A 19,691-nucleotide genomic window follows, 5' to 3' on the forward strand; every position below is an offset into this window, starting at 1 on the left:
AGGGGATAATGTACATCCTTGTCTCACACCAGATTTAACATTAAACCATCTTCCTGTACTTCCTTCAATTCTAACTGCTGACTTACAACTCAAATAAAGATTAAGTATTGCTTGATATAATGCCCCATTGACACCATATAATTGTACCTTCTGGTGGTGCACCCTGTTGGGTATCTACTTGGATACTGAACGAACGAGGATGGGCTGGCAATTTGGGATTTAGCCGACCAAATTGTATTCTTATTGGTTAAACCAAAATAAATATTAAATTATTTAAAATATAATAAACGTTTAAAGAATAAAGTTTCTTTGCATGTGATATAAACAAAAAATGTAATTATTGCATTCATCAATGAGAAAATGTGCACTGAAAAAATTAGCGCCTATGGCTGCGAGAGGCGTAAACGACCATGAATATTTATCAATTTTTTTTATCTTTATGAAAATACGCCATCTAATAACAAATAAATAAATAAAATTTCCAATGACTAGTCACGATTGTTCGTGCGTTTCTTCTTCTTCTAACTTCGTAAAAGTTCGTTTTCAAGATTAGATTATTTGTATTTCATGTCTTCATACATGGTAAAAAATTTGTACGATGTTTATATCATGTATAATATACATATACATACATTATATATAAAGCAATCTAAATGAAATCAGTCTATCATATTATACGAGGGAATATATTTACATCTTTATGTCGTCTGTAGAGTTTCGGAAATTAATTTTAAAAAAATCCATTTTCAGATTGCGTCACTGTCTGGAACATTTAATATTTCTCTGTACTGTTTATTGGTCATCTCATTAATCATGTTTTAAATTTTATTGTTACAGGACAGGTTCAACTACAGAGAGTAAGAAAGTGATATGTCGAAGTGATCTCATAAAAAAAAACGATCGAAGTAAGCAGGCAGGTGGTTGTCGTCAATGCTACAATTTAAAATCAGCTACATTGCAGATTATGGTTACGTATAGCTGTCGTCTTTCATAGCATTGTTCGAATTTCAGAAAGAATTTACGGTTCTGAACAGTTTGTAGTGTTTGGTTCGCTTTCTTTACACATAGAATAGAATGTTTTTAAATGAAGTAAGAAAAAAATCGATGAATAACTAGCTGACATTTTACTTTTTTCTTCCACCGTTTTGCTCTTGTGCTGATATTTCAGACCTCCTTAAGGAATGTAAGAAACGACGATATTCAGACGCGAGTCGAAACAGTAAAATATGCGACCTGTAGAAGTTTCTACTGAAGCGAACCTTTATAACTCCCCCCCTTTATTTCAGTCCGATTAACTCGAATTTCTCAGAGAACTGTAAACAACGTCAGAAACATATATATTCCGAATAAGGTCGAAATCGGGTTAAGCGGTGTGACTAATCTGCGAAGAAAACTATCGAATCAGTTTGTCGCAACCTTCTTTTTGACTAGATATTCTTTTTCAACGCACTCTTAACTGTTATTATAAGTCATAATATTCAAGTTCATCAGTTGATCACTGATAAACGAATCACTAATGGTGATCTTCTTGGTAAAGTTATTGTTCCGACAATATTACTCACTCAAATCCGCATAACAATGAAGCATCTCATTGTGAAGATTTTTTTTTAACAGAATTTCAGCTGATTTTTTTTCTTTGTAACTCTCACTCATAAAAAGTTGGGAACTTATAGTGCATTAGTTGCATGGGTAAGCTAAGTTTGTTTTTTTTTGGAAAAAAAATAGAAAATAGAATTTGGAAACTCTGCTCTAAAATCCGAACATGGAACTTTTTCAATCCACTTCAGGTCTTCAGTAAGCGATGAAATTCACTACCATCTAAAGACAATCACATCCATGCCTAGAGCAGGATTCGAAGTTGATACGCTAACTACTCGGCCAACCAGACCTACAGTACTTTAAAAATCATTCTATTATTAATTCTCTCGTTGATTTTCATGAATTTACGCATCTTTTCGATCACTTCCGGTGATGGGGATGTCAAGGATGTGAGAGGTGCCTGCTAAGTGCAGCTGAGAGAATGAGACCGTCGATTACGAAGATCTAGGTTCAAATCGCATCTATCAAACGAGGGATTTTAGCAAGGACGTTGAATTAACTGAAGACAACTGCTGTTTTGCAAAGCTACAGATTTTACTTGCTTATTTTTCCCTTTATATGATTTTATCAAGCTTATTTCGATAACTAAAAATCACAAACGTAGCTTCTGTTTTTATCTATTAAATCTTTTTGCATTACTAAGAAGCAAATTAATGTTTACATTTTGTTCTTTTTAATGACAGCAAATACTTGTTCACAAATTATATTACTCGTATTATTTTTTCTTTAGCGAGTCATTGATAATATTTAATAAGCATAATATACCTTGCATTAACGTAAATTACTAGGTTTATTTTTACTTGAATAATGATATCCATCATTACCTGGTGTGTCAGTCCCAGTTTGCAGTTCTTCCATTAAAGTTCTCAAAAAATAACTACAGACATGGAGAAAAGGAATACATATTCATGCCATGTGGACATATTATAGTAAATATACACAAATATCAACATATAATACATTTAAATTCACTTTAAAAAAATACCAAAGAAACCTCCCTAATCTTTCTTTAGATGCATTTTTAAGTAATGATAAATGCTGGGTGCGAAGCTGGCATAGCGAGCATTTGTCACAGGCGCCAAAGAAGATGTCAGTTTTATTTACTTACTGTCTCAAACGTCAAAAAAACTCAGCACTTGCACTCAAAATAAGATTGATTAGTGTTAAGCTTGTTTCACTGATTTTTGATTTTGTTTAATCTTTATATTTTCTTTTTCTTTGAATTTTGTAAATGATGTACATTCTAAAATTTGAGGTGTAATTAATTTGCAGGGACAAAGCACGGGGGCTTGCTTTTCGTGACGTATTTTGTTTATGATCTCAATGGATTTTCTATTCATACATAAAATTTTATTTCTAAAATTTTCATGTCGAAAAGAGATTCTATTGAAAAAATAGCAATTGCAAATTAAATTTAAATCATCTATTATTAATTTTCAAATGTTTAAACTCTTTAATGGTTCAAAAGCAGTGGCGGCCGGTGAAATTTTAAATGGGGGTACTGCCTATACAAAATAAAATTTTAAAAAAAATTCTCTAATTAATAAATTGGTTACTGATTAGGAAAAAAATAATTTTTTAAATTATTTTGTATAGGCAGCACCCTCACTTAAAACTTCACGGGCCGCCACTGTTCAAAAGTATTTTTTTTTTTTTTTTTGTGAAGACCTGGCTGGGTTCAAATCCCATGTAGGATGTGAAATCGAATCCAAGTATTTTTTTTTTTCTTTCAGCCGAAGATAAGTTAACTGGTCTCCACGGAAAGAGCAGTGTTTCTCTTCTGAAACTTCAGTTTTTCAATCCTGCAAAATAGACAAAGTAGCCGGAGAACACACACATCAGGAATCGACGTCATCGCTGTAATTGCTTCAGCCGTAAATACAATCGAATAAGGCTGTTAATAATTATTTTTAAGTAATTTTAAATAATTATAAATGAATGGTGAATTTAAATTACATTCTAATATAACAGTGATGTTAGAATTCTAAAGGACGTTTAGAACAAAGCATTTCGCAACATACAACAATATGGTAATTTCGTCACAATATGCTATTCAAATTCCCAGGCAAATTTAGGAACAGACGGAGAAGTAAGATTTGGACTTAGTAATTATGTAGCTAAAAGACCGCAAATGATGTTGTTTGGAGGACAAATGATAATTGGCTGAGAACCGACTACAAGGAGATCAAGCTTGTATTACTAGGGTGAAACCTAAAGCCGAAATGCGAAGTGATATAAAGTTGCGTCAACAGTTTTAAAGATTTGCTTTGCTAGGGATCTGAAATTTAGCAACCATCGTTGACGTGAAAATGCAGTGAAGGCACTATCGACTTTGCCACTAAAACTCTCATTGCCATATGTGTGTGTGTGTGCGTGTGTGTGTGTGTGTGTGTGTGTGTGTGTGTGTGTGTGTGTGTGTGTGTGTGTGTGTGTGTGTGTGTGTGTGTGTGTGTGTGTGTGTGTGTGTGTGTGTGTGTGTGTGCGTGCGTACGTGCGTGCGTGCGTCTGTGCGAGCTGTCGCATTCGGCTAGTTTTCTTAGCGCCTCTTTGCATTGCCAAATGTCGGTTACACATAGAAACTAAATAGAAATTATAGGATTTCCCATTTCATTATAATAAAGACTCTCTCTCTCTCTCTTTCTCTTTCTACCTTCCCATTTCTCATGATAATTAAGGCTAATGAAAAGGAAACCTCTCGCTTCTATGGGAGAGAGATAACATAGGTTTTCCCTTGCCTCCGGCTTGCTGTCTCTTGCTAAACACACACACACTACGTCTAGTCGGCTCCGGCAAGCAAGTTTTCATTACAAATGTTGACATAAGGATAACGTTGCCGTCACTGAGCTCTCTAAACATCTACTCTCATTCTTGCGTACAAGTATTTTGATAATCTCACATCCTGTTATCTTGTTTTTCTATTTTATCACCAGCGATCTCCCGGATCAACAATCATCCAGAAGTATTAGCTAATCTGATTAGTAAAAATAATAATGAGATATTTCGCTCTAACTGCATTGTACTTACTCTACACAAATAAAACAGATTCGCCGCTGGTATATCTTCAAGTGGCGAACAAATGGTCACATGAATGAACGAGTCATTAAAATATGGATAAGTCTACATAGTTGATAAATGCTGACGAACTCAATTGATAAACCATTCCACAGTGCGACGTATCACATTGACTCGTTCATTATTTAATTCATTTGTGAAACACCATCACGACCGCGTTGCTTACTCTCGGTACGGAACGGATGCCATGTTAGATCTCCAAAGCAGGACTTCCGGTTGATTTTTGGCTTCCTTTCTTCTTACATGCAGTGGAAATCATTTCAAGGACATACCAAACATACTGCGAGATCCAGATCGTCCTCCTCCTCCGTTTAGAGTACGGGGAACTGAACCTGTTGGTAACATCAGAAGGTTACCGATCAGCTAGCACATAATCCTGCTCTTTTGCTCTTCCAAACCGTGCCTCGAAAGAAGTGGAGTAGTGTGTGTAATGCGTGTGGGGGGGGGGGGGGAGAAACAAGGTTCAAGGCCATGTTATGTGAGGAAACTGGGTAAGACATGTCCAAGATTCTACCCCTCTCTCGACTCTTTATGAAACTCTTTTCTAACACCAATATGAAAAAAAAAAAAAAAAAAAAATTATTATAGTATATAGGCCACACCAAAAATTAAAAAAAAAATAAATAATAAATAAAAAAAACTACTTTTGAGAACTTCTTATTTTTAAATTATTATAAATTAGAGCCAACCGCTGTCTATTTTCTTTATTTTATTTTAAAAAAACTCTTCGCACTGAAATGCAGTGCTACATACTATGGTCTACCAAAGCAAAAGGCTGAAGCCAAAATACATCAAGATCTATCCCACGCCGGTACGAGCTATTCTAAGTCATTTGTTGGTGACGACGCCAAGCCACCAGTGTGCTCTGCAAAGCTCTCAGCGACAAAATATTAATGTCTGCAGAAGTAATGCTTATAGAATGCCTATGGTGCAATGAGAGTCTTTGTAACTCGCATTGCACCATACACCACGAAGGGAGATAGTAGCACTAGTGAAATGAGGAGCTGCCCCAAGCTCCTCTTCAATCTGCGAGCAGGATCTATATTCTGTCCATAATATGAGACCTTTATTCTATGACTGACAACAAGTGGGCCTCTAGTACCCACTATTTGTGCATCAATAACCCAAGCTCTTTCACCCTTCTTTGCAATTAAATCGGGCTTTCTAATACCAGCTGTAGCCCTATAGTGCGATTCAACCGCAGTCTCCCAACCTTTGTTTTTCAACCGGTTATTTAATATGGAGACCACAGCATCATGCCGCTTCACCCGAATACCATGAGTTCGAAAACAACATTGAGCAATATGAGAGAGGGTTTCACTGTAGCGGCAACCTGCCCTACAACTTATGTCACCTCTACTGCCGTGGGTTGTGCGGACCCTCGTGGGTAGGGCATTGATCATCGCCCTGATTAAGTCAATAAATTCGTAACCAGGTAGGAGTCTGGTACCTTCCCGTACCCATTGATGCTGGAGAGGAACTAGATTAGATCCATAAAGCGATGCATCAGCAACAGATCTACTGTATATAGCTGTGTAGCTCATTTCTTATGCTCTGCTGATGCAGTCTCTATCAGTTGACCTTAATACTTGGTCCACCCTATAACACGCCGAAGGTCTTCCTGGATAATAGGACAATGAAATGCTTCTCTGCAAATTTGAGAAGTGGATAGTTCTAATTTCTTAAGTGTCATACTATATCTGCCCATATGAATCCTTTCTTCAAGAGGATAATTTGTGCGATAAAATATTCCATGCCAGATAATCCTCTCCTCCAACTAAAAAAAAAAAAAAAAAAAATACATTTTTGACCAATTCCTATTCGCTGTGCGCCAACCACAGCACTCACTTCTATATCTCTCTTATAGAATGTGCTTCTCTGAGCCTTTTAAACAGGCATTAATGGGACTTATAACTTCTGCACTGATTTCCATTGTCAGACTACTGTATCCTCTCTCCTGATCCCAGCACTTGCACTGCGTCATCTAACTCTTGGTTTCCAACTTAACTATGAAAGGCAACTACAAGAAAAAAAGTCCACCTCATCCTTCTCTGCCATAGGAAAGCGTAAAGAATCCTGTGCTGTTGCTTTGGACTTTTCAGAGCATTTGATTCAGTCTGGCGTAGATGCTACCAGCAATCTTCATCATCTGCAACATTTGCTTCTATCCCCTGGAACCCAGTTTAATTTTATTCCGTTCATTATCTGTCATGGTAGACAGCTTCATTTCTCTTCATGTTTCTCCTCTCCAGGACTCTTATACTATCACAATTGATCCCGCTATAACACGGATGATCTTCTTTCACTAATTTAAATCTTATCCAAAATTTTTTGAGAATCTCTCCTATTTATTTAACAAAAGCCTGAAGTGTTCAAATATGTCATGCTTAAAAATCTCAAATCCACGCCTTAAACCTCCATATTCTTTTTCAATAGGGTGATTATAACACTGTCTTCTTCAATAATATCCCTGTCTTCTTTATCGCAAGAAAGATTTCATTTCACTTCTCCTTCCTTACCTTTAATAATAATCAGACTGCTGGGGGGAAAATCCTCTCTCTCTCTCTCTCTCTCTCCTTGAACTGGCAGTCACCCATAGTCTTTTATAGCACAAATTCATCATTAGATCCACGCCTCCTCCTTTTAAAAACGCAGTGTACTTTTCGCTAAAGGCGGCATTACTCATCAGTCGCGCCGCTAACTCTGTATAAATCCCAGACCCACCCAACATAAAAATTTTTTTATATAACTGCTGTGGCTCATCTCACATTGGTCTGTTTGACCTTTTTTTTTTGTTTCTTTCAGATAATTAAATCAATGGGCACTGCTTAACAAAGCTGACATGAATCACTTTTGTTTTCACTTTCCATAAATCTCTAATAACACGAGTTGTTTTACATCCATTCCTAGTACAACCGATCGAACTGCTTCTTTCCTTCTTTTTCATTTCTGCTTTGTTCTTTGGAAAACATTCCTCACTGAGTGTTCCCAAAAGACTACAATTTTCAAATGATGGATGCTCAAAAGATGTTTAGCATCAAGAGGTAGCGTCTCTCTCTCTCTCTCGTTACCCCTGTATACATATGATACCAATGTTAAGTTCTGTAATCTCCAGCGCGTGAAAGTGATAAAAAATAAATAAATAAAATAAAATAATAATTTGGATATCAATTATACAAATAACAGTGATATTATTAGCCGCAATTTAGTGCAATTGACAGTAGAATACACACGAACAAATGAGTAAAAAGAATTACGCAATTTCGATTTTCATAATCCTCTTTACTTATTCGTAAATTAGCTATTGATGATTTTCGATAATAGAATCTATGAAAAAGAAAACAAGATATGCGTTCCGATTTAGAATTTGCCATTAATCACTTTCTTCATTTTGTTCATCGCCAATTTATTTCGAAAATATAACTCCGCGAACAGTCCACTTTCATGTTTCGACACATATAATGCAGCACTGTTTGAACATTAAAGCTTACCACTTGACACAGCATAACTGGTGAGTGAGAAGCTCTCTGGAAGAGTGAAGTGATTTGACTTTGCTTAGCTGTCTTCTTAAGCACTTTATAAACTTTCCTGAAGGGCTCTATAAGTAGCCTGAATGCCTCTCTTAAACTTTATACTTCCCTCCATTAAGTGATCCTTATTGAAAAAATAATTTGTCGTTTACCATTTTAAGATCTTTCAATGTTCTAGTGGTTGTGAGTTACGACCGCACTTCTCTGTCGACTTCGTAAAATACGATCGTCGGTGAACTATTCGATCAATTCCCCAATATCAACTTCTTCAATCTCTTCAAAGACTTCCTGTCCAACCATTTGGATTTTCCGATTCGCATACTTGAACCAGAGGCTTCAGAAAAGCATCTAAAATCACATAACGCCCCAAGCAACAATTTCTTCGAACAGGCAGTAAACGTGGGATGATTTTTTCCCGTCCAAAATCTTTGATGTTAACAAAGTCATATTCTTGATTTCTTGGAAATACTTATGGATACGTACAATCTTTCTGCCAAAATATAGACTCAGTACCAGGCAGTATCTTTTGAGACTAACCCTCATTTCGGACGATAACCCTTCCAAAATGAGGGTCTTTTTTCCAGAATAATCAAAGTGAGACAAAAAAAAAAAAAAAAAAAACCTGCACATGAAGGTATTTTAAAACGTACGCGTTTTAAGATACCTTATTCTAAGAAACTGAGCCTATGTTCACACCATAATACACGTACCATAACCATGGGCTGTCTAGATGTTCGAAATTACCAGAAAGAATACAAATTGAAAAAAAAAAGAAAATTAATTTTTATGCGACTGATACGAAAGGTTGTGTACCTGCAATATATTATTACCATGGGTGGGCTAAAAATTTTTAATTTATTTTTATTTATTTATTTTATTTGTTTTTATTTTTATTTATTTTTTACATAGTCCGAAAACTCTGCTCTAGAGTTTTAGAATTCATCTTCTAAAAACAATCACGATCGTTCATATTCATAGCGGGATTTGAACCCGCAGACTGTTGGTTAGAGAGGTTAATCAATCAGCCAATTAGGCAGGTTATTAAAAATTATAATTAAAATATAAAGAAATAAAATGGCTCCTGTATTCCTCTTGGTCACGCAGTTTAAATTCACTACCACTCTTTCTCATTCCAACCACAAATAACCAAAGCAACAACCGCGATTAGCACAACAGTTTAGCGAAAAATTAACCTTGAATAAGCAAATGAACGAACGACTAAGTTTTAGTTCACTCCTGTTTAGGAATTTTATCTGTGGCAGGATATGATTTACATCCCACAGTGTGAGATCATCGCTATTATAGGACACCTGAAATGGCTTGATCAAGTACTATGGATAGTATCCAGAGTATTCATATGCAATATTCAAATTTTCTTGGATGAATTTCTTTAAAAATAAATACACAAATAAAAACCTTCAGTGGTCATCGTCAACATAAACTTTTTTGTTATTTTACTGGCTTTTTCAGATCTCCAATTGACATGCTGAAACGTCACTGAAAATTAAGTCGCCAACATATTAGAAACATGTCAGCGCGGTTAGCCGAGTGACTATGCGCCTCGCAACCATATGTCTGGGAAAAGGAGTGTCCTGGGTTCCCGTCGCTGATGCGAGAAGCTTAGGATCTTTTTCAACCATAGTCAAGTTATCTGGTCTTGGGCATGGACTGCAGGATTTTTCTCCCCACTTTATCTGGGGGTTTTCATCCCGCAAGCAGGCAAACAGGCCTTGAGAACTCAATGCTTCTACAGATATAGGATACGGAGGCATAAGGCTAACCACCTTATCCTTGCAGTCGCGGTTAAATGAATAGAAAACCCTGGACACCGCAAGGTAAAAGAGGGGAAAAAGGAAGAACAAGAAGAAGAATATTAGAAACACCACTGTAGTATTTCAGTCTGCTAAGGCATTTTTGCTATAATCAGTCCACCTAATTCTTATTCTACTCTCGTCATTTTACTTCCATCCTGTCTAGAAATAAGTTGTACTAACCTTTTCTCTCCCATTCTGTTTAGCTAACCATACAATCAGATTGTTAACAATGTCAAGTTATTTCCTAATGTCCTCATTTTTAATATGATATTGCCATTGATGCCATCTGTTAATCTTTCTCAGGACTCTCATATCTGCAGTCTCCAGTTTTGATCAAGAGTTTTATTTCTAACCCAGTTCACAGATTTATAATTTAAAGTTCGTTTGAACATTGTCTTGTATACAGCTATTTAGTATTTGATTAAATTTTTCTCTTACTCAATATAAATTTATTCATTTGACTTCCTGCCACATCAGCTTTGCTAATTCTATTCTCTATTTCTTCTTCTTCTTCTGCAGCTTCTCACAATTAAGTGGGGTCACTGTTGATGATGAGTCTCCTCCACATCCTCCTGTCTTGGGCTGTCACCACATCCAAGTTCTTCATCCTCAAGTCCTCTTCTACCAGCTCCCTCCATCTCTTCCTTTTGTCGCCCACGCTTGCTCCTTCCTTGCACATCTATCTGCATGACCCTTCTTCCCACATATTCGTCTCCCTCCTCATCACAGTCTGATCGTCAGGGCCAAAGTTTGTATAGCATACGTCATAGCTGGCCTCACTACTGTCCTATAGATTTTGCCTTTCAGATTGATCGGCACCCTCTTATCGCATAACACTCCAGCAATCTCCCTCCAGTTCCTCCAACCCGCTTGTATCCTGCATCCCACTTCCTTCTCAGCTCCTCCATCTTCTTCCACTGTTGAACCTAAGTATCAAAAGTCCCTCACCTTCCTGATGACATTTCCTTCCAACTCCAGATATGTCTCCTGGCCGCAGCCCACAGTGCAACACATATACTCTGTCTTACTTCTGCTCAGTCTCATACCTCTCTCTTCCAGTACTTTTCTCCATCTTTCCAGTTTAGTTCTCGCTTCTTCTCTTGAATCTGCACACAGCAAGATGTCATCTGCATACAACATTGTCCAAGGTGCATCTTCTCTCACCTCCTCCGTTACCACCTCTATCACAATGTTAAACAGAAACGGACTTAATGCTGACCCTTCATGCAAGCCAACTGTTACTTGAAAACTTTCTGTCTGTCCCAGACAGGTCCGAACACTTGTCTTCACATTTCTGTACATCTCCCGCACCAACCTCACATATTTCTCCGGAACCTTCTTCTCCCTCAGACACCTCCAGACTTCTTGCCTTGGCACTCTATCGTATGCTTTCTCCAGATCAATAAATGCCAGATGTAGCTCCCGTTGTCTCTCTCGAAACTTTTCCATCATCTGCCGTAACCCAAAGATAGCATCTGTTGTTGATCTATCAGGCATGAACCAAATTGTTCCTTTGCAATTTCCATCTCCTTTCTCAATCTACCATCAAGGACCTTTTCTAGGATTTTCATTGTGTGGGACATCAACTTTATTCCTCTGTAATTTTTACTGTCTTGTGCATCCCCTTCACCCTTGTAGATGGGAACAAGAGTACTCTCCCTCCATTCCTCGGGTATACTTTCCTGTGGGCAAACTTTCATGAACAGTTCCCACAGCAGGTCAATTCCCTCTTCCCTCAGTGCCTTCCATGCCTCCACTGGAATCCTGTCGGGCCCACCGATTTTCCATTCCTCATCCTCTTCATGGCCTCCGTCACTTCCACTCTACTGATGTTCTGCACTATGCCCTCAGAAGGCTGCCCATCTTCTCTGTGAGTCCTTGCATTTTCCTCATTCCAACGTCCCTCAAAGTATATTCTCCATCTGTTTCTTATGTCCACATCCCTCCAAAATACTCTTCCTTCAGCGTCTTTGATCTGCCTCACATGTAAGATGTCCTTTGCTGCTTTATTTCTACATTTCGCTAGTTAGTAAATTTTTCTCTGTCCTTCCTTTGTTTCTAGTTGATCATACAGATCTTGGTATGCCATAGCCTTTGCCTGTGCCACAACTCTCTTGGCTTCTTGCTTTCTCTCTCTGTACACCTCTCTGTCCTCTTTCACTCTTGACTCATCCCACTTCTGCTTTACATTCCTCTTAGCTGTCACTGCCTCTTGTACATTATTATTCCACCACCAACCCTCCTTCTTCTCTCTAATCTTTCCAGATGTCTCACCAAGCACCTCGATTGCACAGCTCAGGATTACTTTTGAATTATGTTTCCACCAATCTTGTACACTTTCCAGTCTATCCGAAATCCTCTCTAACATCCTCTCCCTAAAACGATTCCTCACACTCTCTTCTTTTAAGCGAAACCACTTAATTGTCTTCATCCCATGGCTTCCAGAGGTTCTTATCTTCCATCTTATTTTAAAGTCTGCTCACAGCAGTCGGTGTTGCTGTGCCACTTGATCTGTTGGAATTACTTTACAATTTGTCACAACCTTAAGATGTGTTCTTTCTTCAAGTCAAAATGTAGGCAATTTGTGAACTGTTGTTACCACCCCTAAATGTTATCAAAGGTTCTTCCCTCTTCTAGAAAAACGAGTTTCCAATTGCTGATCAAACGCTACTGCAAAGTCCACAACCCTCTCTCCTTCCTGGTTCATCATTCCCACTCCGTGGCCAACATGCACCCTTTCACAGTCTCTACTCTGTCTCCCTATGTGTCCGTTCAAGTCTCCTCCGACAATCACCATCTCGTTTTCTTCCAGTTCCCTTATTTCTTCATCTAACACGTTCCAGAACTCATCTTTCTCCTCTGCTGTACAGCCAACTTGAGGGGCATATACACATAATATGACCACCCGCTCTTCTCCAAGACCCAATTTCATTCGCATGATCCTGTCGTTCCTTCTACCCACTTCCAGTACTTCGCCCTTCATTCTGCCACACACCACAATTCCTACGCCATTTCTTCCTTCGTTATTCGCTCCAGACTAGAACAATTTATATCCATCTCCCAGTTCCTTTGCCTTTCCCCCCTTCCACCTTGTCTCCTGCAAACACGAAATGTCCAACTTCTTCTTCATGTCTGCCACCTCTCTTCCCCTTCCAGTTCCAGTCATGCTTCCAACATTCAGTGTTCCCACTCGCAACATCCTCTCCATCTGCTGGACTCGATTCTTTAACCGCACCCGCCCTTGATGCGGTAGCCCTCGTCCACTTCTCGCAGCTGTAGGGCGATGTGGCTGCGCGTCGCTTAAGGGGTACGCCCTAGCTCTTCTATCATTTTCTCTTTGACCCATATCATAGCTAGAACTGGCAGTGAAGTTTTACGGCCGGATGCCCTTCCTGACATCAACCCTCTCCATTTATCCGGGCTTGGGACCGGCACCTATTGAGGCTAGCTTGCCTCCTTCGGTGGCCGCATAAAACGAAATGACTTAGCAAGTTAGGAAAGATTCACCCCTAGCCCTTGAATACTCTAATAGCATCAGGGGGAAGGCGCAAGGAGAGGATTCTATTCTCTATTTCCATATTTAATTTGCCATCCTCTCTAAAAACTGTGCCTAAATAGCAGAAATGTTTCGTATATTCCATAGTTCTCCATTCAGAATGCAGTTGATGTATTCAATGTTTCTGCCTATTTTCATTGTCTCCGTCTTTTTTTTATTTATTTATTTTTTTTATTTTTATTGCTGATTGTCATATCAAATTTATCACAGCAATTGTTCAATTTACTCAGGGAATTCTAAAGACTTGAACTGGGTTTATTCAGAAGTATAACATTATCTGCATAAAGTAAATAGCTGAGATTAACATATCCAAGTTTGATATCAAGTTTAATACTGCTTTCCTTCGTAATGAGATCAATATAAATGATGAATAACAGTGGAGATAACGTGTAGCCTTGTCACACCTGATTTAACTAAATCACACCTGATTTAACATCAAACCATCTTCCTATAGCGACAACAGCATGAATAAATGAACCCGTCGTGGACTCCTAATAATGGCAACACACTATTACAGTGCAATCTAAATGTGTGGAAAATATTTTCTTGGGACACATTATGTTCCTTGATACCGGTGGAGCGATGTATGAATACATCAGCTTACTTGAACATTGTAGCCATCCAGTGCATCACTATGTTCAAAGTTCATTGAATGAAACTTTAACATTGAGTGCTGCCGAAAGCTTTCGGCAACACTCAATGAAGATAGCGCACTCAAATTATGTTATTAGTAAATATCATTTTCAGTTTTTAAGAAAAAGCGTTAATTTGGGTTACTTAAGTGAGACCTTTTTTCTTTCTTTCTTTTTTTTTTTTTTTCTAATACCCAGCTTAACTGAATATTTAGAGCAAAATCCTTTGCTTAATTCTGATTAGTCTATTGGTTAAGGCATTATACAGAAGAAAAGACATACCGCCTTCTTTATATATCCAATATAGTTTGTTACTTCTATATTTAATTTTTGAAACGATATAGAATACCCTGTTTTATGTTGTAGTTGGTAAACTTTGTTGTAACAAAAATAAATAAATAAAAAGGCATTTTAAAGACTCCCAAATTCTGAACCGATTAAGATAACTTTAAAGATCTTCGAGAAAGTATAAAATACATCAGGTTGGAGGCTTTTTTAAAGAATATTCCGCATTCTTTGTTATTCGTCTTCTTCCTCCCTGTTGCAATAAATAAACAAATAAAACTTGTCCTGGGTTTGTCTGTTTCTTGAGATTATAATTCTAACTTAGATATTTTTTATATAAAGAAATATAATCCTAAATTTTTCAGTTGTATTTGCTTTAAACCTACAAAACTGTTGAGAACAAATAAACACATTTTAATACTCTCTCTCTCTCTCGTCAAGTAACTTGAAGAGACGCGATTTTAGCCACCGTGCTACTTTTCGGAATGACAGGCCAGAGTTAGATAAGAAGCTACAGCACTTATGTATGCTTTCGCTGTAACGTTTTCTCATGAGATTACAGAATAGGCGCCTACTGAAGGAAGAAGGTGCGAGTTTACGGTTGCTATCATGACGGAAGCGAAGTGTTTAACTTCACCGCACTTCACTTTTAGAGAATTGTTTTCGTTTTATGAAAGGCATGAAACCTAAACAGTACTCTGTGAGACACAGAAGACAGCAGAACTCCTGCGTGTATAACGCTGGATTGAACAGAATTGAAACTATTTTATGATTTAAAAAGTTATGTTTTAATAATTTTTTTAAAAAAAAATATATATATATGTAAAAATGTTTTTAACTTGTTAATAAACACTCTCTCCTTTTCTTAAAAATCATATAACTTAACAGGAAGTTAAAAATCTGAAAAATTAATTTATTTTCCACATCATTTTATATTAATTACGTCTCGAAATATATTAATTACGTTTATGAAAAACGGTTTTCCATCCTCAAGAACACACAGTTAAATGACATAATACACATGCCACACAGCCTTAGTATCCGTAATATAGAACAATCCTAGTTAGCATTTTGGATGAAAAGATGTTCAGTCATATATAGAATTACTATATAGTAGGCAGAAGAACCCAAGAAGTGGGCGAGTTTTCATAAAGAATTTTGAACACATAAAATTGTGTTTAGAATTTACAAGGTACGCAGCAAGTTTTTAGCCTAATTTTTTTTTTATTAAAAGTTCGTTCATTTAACTTTGAATTATCGCTTTTAATTAGCTTTTATTTTAATAATTTAACAAAAACCGTATTTTTATTTTATTCATTTTTTATTTTATTGTTTCGAAATTAGGTTCATATATTTCATTGTGATATTACTAATATTTTGATTCATTGCATGAAAAGTTCCCCTTTCAGTGTTATATTGGCCTGTTCATTCACGACATTCAACTCTTTTGCAAATGGCCTCTCAGTTAAACAGGAACAAAAATATATTTTTCCTTAATCATCGAAATGATAAAACAGGATCAAAATAACTCTTTTGTAACATCTTTCGTTGAGACTGTTTTTTTTTTTTTTTGTTGTTGTTGTTTTTAATTTCAAGATATGCACAATTTTATACTATAAAAATTATGAAAGCAATATATTCTGAATTAGATTTAAAAACACTTTTGAAAATTATATGTGTATCTGTGACGTACCTCTCTCTATAATAAAATACTTTCCTTTGTTTACAGTGTAATGTTACACTTCCATGGTACCACGGCAACAATTGATTCTACTATTTTGGTCAGTATAGGATCTGCGTCACCAGCACATATTGCAACAATTCTTACAGCGTCAAGAATGAAATAGGCGGTATTTTAGCACGCTATGTGCTAGTTAAAAAAATTATGAAGTTCTACTTATGAAACTATAAAAATAAAGATGAATATTGCTCTTTATGAATAATAATAATAATAATAATAATAATAATAATAATAATAATAATAATAATAATAATAATAATAATAATAATAATAAGTGATTTCATAAAGTAATGAACGGTAACTTCCTAGTTATTGATTTTCACGGTGTAACATTATTGCAATTTAAATACTGGCATATTTTATTTTCTACATATAAAATATTGCAAGTGTGACCAGTCCTTCAAACATGATTGTTCTTAGCGGTTTTTAGCGGTCTTAACTTGGAGAACGAACTTCTGCTGTTGCTACAAAAACTGTTCACTTTGTTTAAATATGCAAAGATGAACAGCAAAGAACAAACTCCTTTCGCTTTAGATTTCCCTAATAGTTAGTTATTTGCAAAAAAAAAAAAAAAAGACTTTTTTAGAACCTTTCAGAGAGTTTGTTTTGTTTGTTTGTTCACATCGTTTATAATTCAGTGTGTTCGAGTGTTGTTTGTAAGATGGAAAAACTGTGAAAAGACGGTTCCATGAAGAAATTGATTTAAGAATTTTCTAAGCTCCCGTTCTGTAGCTCGCAATTATTATTCCTCGCTTTTAGGTACTTAGTAATGTTTCACAGCTCAGGATTATTTATTAACCAAGCATTTTAAACTTATCCCTGGCCTGCACTATTCCACAGTAACAATGCACAAGATTGTGCTGGCACGTTTCCATGGAGATTTGGGGAGTTCTAAGGTTTCCCGGTGTTTATGGACAGTTTGCTAATATTTCTCGTAATAGCATTTCTAGTGTGCTCTCATTTTTTTATTTTATTTTATTTTTTTTTTCGAATTGAGAGTTTGAAATTTAAGATCATTCATTGTACAGTTCTGATTCTATAGCCCGGAATTTTAGACTACCACTCCTATTGTGCAATCAAAACGCAACAATAACAACAATTCTTGGTTTGGTCGCTTATCCCGAATACTACTTTGTTCAGGATAGCATGTGTTGTGTATGTTGTAACACCCACCCACATTTAGAGCGCCCTGTACATACATACAGCTAAGTCTTGCTTTAAAATGCGTTTTGTGTATGTGAGAAAAATTGTTCTAATTATTTTCCCTGATAAGTAACTATTCAAATTATCTATACTCGTCCGATCCGTATACTGTGCATGCTAATTGAGCTGTGCTTCAGTGTTTGTTATTGATTCAGTGTTTGTTTATTGACTTTCGTTACCCATTTGTACAACAGGTTAAAACGACTGTTATTAGCATAGTCGGAAAAGACTATATGCAATGGAACCGCGTAAGCAACTGCAGGAATCGGGGGGAAAGATTTATATTCATTGGTAAAAATATGAAGAGTAACAAACTGACAAAATCAGTGACAACCGATGCCAATTTGCGATACGATGATTTTTTTTTTTTTTTTGTGTGTGAATCACATCTTGAAAGGTTATAAACCTGTATTTTATATATTTTTATGCATTGCTTTGTGAAATAAGTGAAGAATCATGATCGTCTCCTAAAACGGATATGACGTCATACTTGCATAAAATATCCAAGTCAAAACAGGCTTCCACTAAATATACAATTAAATAAAACACATGAAATAAACAATGAAGTAAAACAAATAAGTAAAAACTTATTAACAACATCTTCCCACTTTTTTCCCCTTGATGACGTAATTACTTTTATACTGCATGCCCGAGGTCTACTATAATGATAATGGAAATAACTGGCACTGTTTTTTTTTTGGCAATGTTATATGTAGTTTATAGTAAATATATTTTACAAACAAAATCTTACTTCACTTCTCAATAATATAAAAATCGTTCACAAATGTACTATAGATAAGAGGAGGTAGCCAAAATAACATATTTTTATTTTTATTTTTTAATTTTCTATTGAGTATCTTGACGATGGAGAGAGAGAAAAGACTGCTAAAGACACTTACTTTGACGCATCACTTTGAAGTGGTATATTTGATTTATTCACAGTATCATACTTACTCCCTTAAGAAAGTATTGAGTCTGTTTCAGCATCAAATGCTGTTCCTGATTCTGAATATCATTTAGGAACAGAACAAAAGTACTAGATTATGTTAAATATAAATGAAAACGGCACTATTCAATCGTTAAGTGTAGACCAAAAACTGGACACCGGGCTTAATGATGCAAGTTGTAAGTCATTAACTCCAGGTTTAGTTTTATTTTAAAATTAAGTCATGAAAGAAACCATTGCTTGAAGTGTAAACAGCATGTTTCCTAAAATACAGCTATTGAAAACATTGAATTCTGTGAACTGTATACGGTTATTCTAATGGAATAAACAATCGCTACAACTGCACGGCTTGATGATATGGCTGAGTTAAACGAATATGGTAATGCATATTCAGAGAAATATGTACTATATTTTTATGTGAATCCCACTTATGGAAAGCTTACTAGTGCGTCAGCACTGTGGGTGATAATTCGAAAGTCTTGCTCTAGAGACTAAAACATGGCACCTTTTCGGGCAACTTTAGATCTCCAATAAACAGGGTAGCAGTTTTACAATAAATAACGAAAAGATTTATCCCCTGAACACATTTACAAACATCCATGACTCAGTGGCATTGTAATCCCCAAACTGTTAACTAGAGAGCAGAGACGCTATCCACTCGATCAGCCAGATCGGTATACCGCCTCAGGGAGCTAAATTTATTTAAATACAATGTCTTACATATAATATGTAAATTGTTCTAAATTAGGGAGTGCTAAACGCTGTGTTCAGAACCAGTAGGTGGTTCTCAACCTAGAATTGAACCAGTATTATGATTTTTTTTTCCCTCAGAATTAGTTCAACTAATTTATTGGCCTAGTTGATTAGCATGTAGGCATGGATATATGGATATTTATGAGTGTCTTTAAGTGGGGGATGAATTTCAATTGTTCTCTATGAGACCACCCCCCCATACCGCCGCTGCTTATTGGACACCTCAAAGTGTTTCATGTTTAGTTTTTAGAGCAAAGTTTCCAGATTCTGTAAAATAAATAAATAAATAAGTAAATACAGGTAAAAATCCTCGACCCACTAATGTGCTTTAGAATTATAGCCTTTCGTAAAAAAAAAAAAAAAAAAAAAAAAAAGGGTTCCGGAATAAGTGTTCTGAGAATGTTGCGAAAAAATAAATAAATAGAACGAAATTACTGTATATGAGAAGTAATTATTTAAAATATTACACAAAGAAATTAGGCACGTTTATTGCTTTCGGTGATATACGAGAAAGACAAATTTCGTTTGAGATGTGTAGAGATAAAGTCATTTAAAATATG

General features: G+C 36.1%; 1 protein-coding gene across 1 annotated transcript in view; it reads right to left on the reverse strand.

The window, feature by feature from the left end:
• Syngr (synaptogyrin) overlaps positions 1 to 18,625 on the reverse strand; it is a 115,107-nt gene extending 96,482 nt beyond the window's left edge. Inside the window, exon 1 of the mRNA XM_090406779.1 lies at positions 18,387 to 18,625. Coding sequence (XP_090262905.1) covers positions 18,387 to 18,419 — 33 coding nt within the window. The 5' untranslated portion in view covers positions 18,420 to 18,625. The remainder of the gene's footprint in view (positions 1 to 18,386) is intronic.
• Between the last annotated feature and the right edge of the window lie 1,066 nt (positions 18,626 to 19,691).

This window comes from Typopeltis vanoorti, chromosome 17 (genome assembly GCF_054136105.1).
Source record: "Typopeltis vanoorti isolate ZY-2024b chromosome 17, IOZ_Tvanoo_1.0, whole genome shotgun sequence".
Classification (NCBI taxonomy): Eukaryota; Metazoa; Arthropoda; class Arachnida; order Uropygi; family Thelyphonidae; genus Typopeltis; species Typopeltis vanoorti.